At 35.4% G+C, this 4,531-nt stretch overlaps 1 protein-coding gene across 1 annotated transcript in view; it reads left to right on the top strand.

Annotated features, from left to right (window-relative positions):
- LOC106475060 (GTP-binding protein Di-Ras2-like) overlaps positions 1 to 4,113 on the top strand; it is a 9,784-nt gene extending 5,671 nt beyond the window's left edge. The window contains exon 2 of the mRNA XM_013935757.2: positions 2,534 to 4,113. Coding sequence (XP_013791211.1) covers positions 2,549 to 3,280 — 732 coding nt within the window. The 5' untranslated portion in view covers positions 2,534 to 2,548 and the 3' untranslated portion in view covers positions 3,281 to 4,113. The remainder of the gene's footprint in view (positions 1 to 2,533) is intronic.
- Positions 4,114 to 4,531: the final 418 nt, after the last annotated feature.

Raw genomic sequence — 4,531 nt, 5'->3', positions numbered from 1 at the left:
CTCAGACTGAATTTTTATCGCTAATATTAAGCTTTATTTCTTCGCCAGCTTTCAGCGTTTCAAATCTTACATTAAATGTTCATTCTGGACAAATGTTTATCTGCTGACACGTTTTTGTACTGAACGAAAGACTTCCTAGACAGCGACGTGTGGCAAAAAAAAGAATGAACATATAAAAAATCAAATAATTCAGATTCGACCCTAACTCTATGAACAGTACCGGAATAAAATGCCTGAGAAACCTGACAGGAACAAATTCAAGGTGTTATTGAATCATACATGTGTGTTCTATATTCAATTGTAAGAATACTAAGTAGTTTCGGTTTTCTCGGAGAACGTTCCTTAGTGGTCCAATACAGATTTCTTGGTTCTGTGGTAACAATGTGTTGAAGACAGTATTGTTGTTGTATTTTAGTTTGGTTTGTTTTGAATTTCGCGCAAAGCTACACGAGGGCTATTTGCGCTAGCCTTCCCTAATTTAGCAGTGTAAGACTACAGGAGAGGCAGCCAGTCATCACCACCCACTGCCAACTCTTGGGCTACTCTTTTTACCAACGAATAGTGGGATTGCCCTTCACTTTATAACGACCCCACGGCTGAAAGGGTGAGCATGTTTGGTGGGACGGGGATTCGAACCCGCGACCTTCAGATTGCGAGTCGAGCGCTCCAACCACCTGCAAACACAGCGCCACTAAATTTTTAGAACCTCATACACATTAATTGTAACTCAATAGACTACTTATTGAGTCTGTTAAGTGTGTACGTTTATCTGTTTGTGTTAACACGACTACTTATTGATTCTGTTAAGTGTGTACATTTATCTGTTTGTGTTAACACGACTACTTATTGAGTCTGTTAAGTGTGTACGTTTATCTGTTTGTGTTAACACGACTACTTATTGATTCTGTTAAGTGTGTACGTTTATCTGTTTGTGTTAACACGACTACTTATTGATTCTGTTAAGTGTGTACGTTTATCTGTTTGTGTTAACACGACTATTTCTTGATTCTGTTGGTAAGATTATATGTTAAGTTTGTGAAGATTATTTGTTAGTTCTGTTAACTAGATTATTTGTTGGTTCTATTAGTTAGGCAATTTGTTGGTTCTGTTAACTAGATTATTTGTTGGTGCTATTAGTTAGGCAATTTGTTGGTTCTGTTAACTAGATTATTTGTTGGTGCTATTAGTTAGGCAATTTGTTGGTTCTGTTAACTAGATTATTTGTTGGTACTGTTAGTTAGGCAATTTGTTGGTTCTGTTAACTAGATTATTTGTTGGTTCTATTAGTTAGGCAATTTGTTGGTTCTGTTAACTAAAATTATTTGTTGGTTCTATTAGTTAGGCAATTTGTTGGCTTCTGTTAACTAGATTATTTGTTGGTTCTGTTAGTTAGGCAATTTGTTGCTTCTGTTAACTAGATTATTTCTTGGTTCTGTTAAGATTATCTGTTGCTTCTGTTAACTAGATTATTTGTTGGTTCTATTAGTTAGGCAATTTGTTGGTTCTGTTAAGATTATTTGTTGCTTCTGTTAACTAGATTATTTCTTGGTTCTGTTAAGATTATTTGTTCCTTCTGTTAACTAGATTATTTCTAGGTTTTGTTAAGATTATTTGTTTCTTCTGTTAACTAGATTATTTCTTGGTTCTATTAATATGGCAATTTGTTGCTTCTGTTAAGTAGATTATTTCTTGGTTCTGTTAAGATTATTTGTTTCTTCTGTTAACTAGATTATTTCTTGGTTCTGTTAAGATTATTTGTTCCTTCTGTTAACTAGATTATTTCTTGGTTCTGTTAAGATTATTATTTGCTTCTGTTAACTAGATTATTTCTTGGTTCTGTTAAGATTATTTGTTGTTTCTGTTAATTAGACTTATTTCTTGGCTCTGTCAGCTAGACTATTTTTGGATTGGGTCTTTTAACTAGGTTAGAGTTGTTTCTGTTAATTTGACTGTTTGTCGGTTCTGTTAGTTACTCTATTTGTAGATTTTGTCAAGTCGACTATTTGATCTAGACTACTGGTTCTGTTATCTAGTGAAACGTCTATATGAAAGCCTGTTTTTTATGCTATAATACAATTCACGTGTAAAGACTTAATATGCTTAACGCAACCAAATGCATTTCTTACTTTGCCCTATAAGCGTTTTGCATCTCAAGATTACCGTTACATATAAATAGCATTTGAAACATTCTTCTTTGCTCCTGTAGGTTTAGCTTAGCTGTGGTATTGACTAGAAGAGTTTATGTCGTATGGGGCAGGTAACGGTAAACAAGATTATTTACTGAGTTTTATAACTTGTAGAATATAATTATTAGTAATTACGTTTTTAAAGTAAAGAACTCACTTACTTCCATCGTGTCCTCTAAAACTAAACAAAACTAGGTAGTATACATATTTGTTTCTTTGTAGTCCGTGTCAGAATGGACTTTGATCTCATGATGCTACTTTCGGAAAGCAATAAACGGTAAAACAAAAAAAGTAATCGTTTTTCCTTATAAGTGTGATAATCTGTTACTTTTCTGTTATTTTTGTAGAGAGAATCATAGACAATGAGCGAACGTTCATCTCATCACGTGCGGCTGGTGGTGCTGGGGGGATCAGCTGTTGGAAAGTCGTCTATCATCAACAGATTTCTCTTCGACACCTACAGTGAGAAACATTGTCCTACTGTGGAAGATATGCATTATCGGGAGTTCGATGTGGGCTCAATGACCCTGAGAGTGGATTTCCTGGATACCGCTGGCGACATGCAGTTTCCAGCAATGAGGCGACTCTCTATAGCCAACGCACAGGCCTTTCTTCTTGTATACAGCATAGCCAACAGGGATTCCTTCGAAATCCTGAAGAAGTGCCTTGAAGAGATCCGGGAACAGCGTGCCGACTTTCAAGAGATTCCCATGGTTGTTGTTGGGAACAAACTGGACGTAGCCGTTGATCTTCGAGAGTTGCCAAAAAAAGACGTCGCCGAGTGGGTTTACTGTGAACTTCCTCGACTTCGAGTCAAAGTCTTGGAATGTTCTGCAAAAGATGGCGTCAACATCACAGAACTCTTTCGATCCTTCCTCAGTCTAGCTAAATTACAATTTCCGTCAGACTCTACCGGTTTTCATCGTCGTTCCAGTGCACACGGATCTAGCAGAAAAACCAAAGGTCCAGAAGAAGGAGTTCAGAAGAGCGAGCCACGCAGTCGAAGTCTGATCCGACGAGTGAGTAAGAAGTTTTCGAAAATGCGAGAACATGCTCATCGTGATAATGGATCGAACGACTGTACTGTATCGTGATTGCTCACAACGTTCACTTGCTTCTGAATCCTTTTATGTCTTCGAATTGTACTGAAATGATTTTTTTTTAATTAAGTATTCGCCACTCTTCCCATTCCAGGGCTGACTCGCGCGCTCCCTACTTACGGGATTACCTGACTGTTCTTTCTGGCATGCCGACGCTATAAATTTGTGATGTTAAACAAACACATATCAGAAGAATAACCCACTAAAACTTTTTGTAAACTCCTGTCCACACATTTTTTATCTTACGGTGAAAATCTGACACCGTTTAAAGAAGTGACATAAAACTGTCAGATTGATTTCTTTTATAAAAAAGATTTTCATTTGAAATGAGTTTGGATAATAATATGCTATGAAATATAATCCATTTTTGTAGATGATTTTCTTTTTCTTTTCTGAGAAGAGTAATACTAATTAGATTTTAAAAGTAATGACCTTTTAGTTAATACCGAAATTTAAAAAATGCAGAATGCTATTATAAAAATTAATCGTAATATATTATTAACTAGTAAATACTAATATAACACGTTGTGTACTGATGCTTTGTCAGCACCAGAATTCAATGTTTGTAGTGGTTCTTAGAACTAGTAAATACTAATATAACACGTTGTGTAATGATGCTTTGTCAGCACCAGAATTCAATGTTTGTGGTGGTTCTTAGCACTAGTAAATACTAATATAACACGTTGTGTAATGATGCTTTGTCAGCACCAGAATTCAATGTTTGTAGTGGTTCTTAGAAGTGAGATTTTAGTTTACTGGAGAAATTTAGTGACCTTGTGTTGAAAGGTTTTATGTTTTAATAAACAGAATATATGGCCGCATTGTGATTGGAGTCTGTTTGTGTGTAAGTTTTGGATTAACGGGGTTTAGGTGGTATTTTATTTTTGTCTGAAGGACGTTTAGTGATCTTCATGCCTATTGGATTGTTGTTTTCGTGCAGAGCTGTATCCATCGAGGGGATCAAACCCCGAATTTGAACTTGATACTTTCGAGTCTTAAGTTGCTTTTCTAAGATCTACTTTAATTTCAGTTCTATTTACCATGTTATTAATGTTTCCTTCTTTTGTTCTTATTAAACAGAAGACCTTTGACATTCAGTAATGCACTCTGTTATGCTCTTTCTTGATTTGTTGGAATTGAAAACGATGAAACAGAAAATTTCTTTATAATATATCTTACCAAATAGCAACCTTTAGTGTAGTAACAAGAAAAATCCAAGTTATACAAACACAAAACAAAACTTCA

Source organism: Limulus polyphemus, unplaced genomic scaffold (genome assembly GCF_000517525.1).
Source record: "Limulus polyphemus unplaced genomic scaffold, Limulus_polyphemus-2.1.2 Scaffold8034, whole genome shotgun sequence".
NCBI classification, from domain to species: Eukaryota; Metazoa; Arthropoda; class Merostomata; order Xiphosura; family Limulidae; genus Limulus; species Limulus polyphemus.
This window is presented reverse-complemented; position numbering and strand designations above follow the sequence as displayed.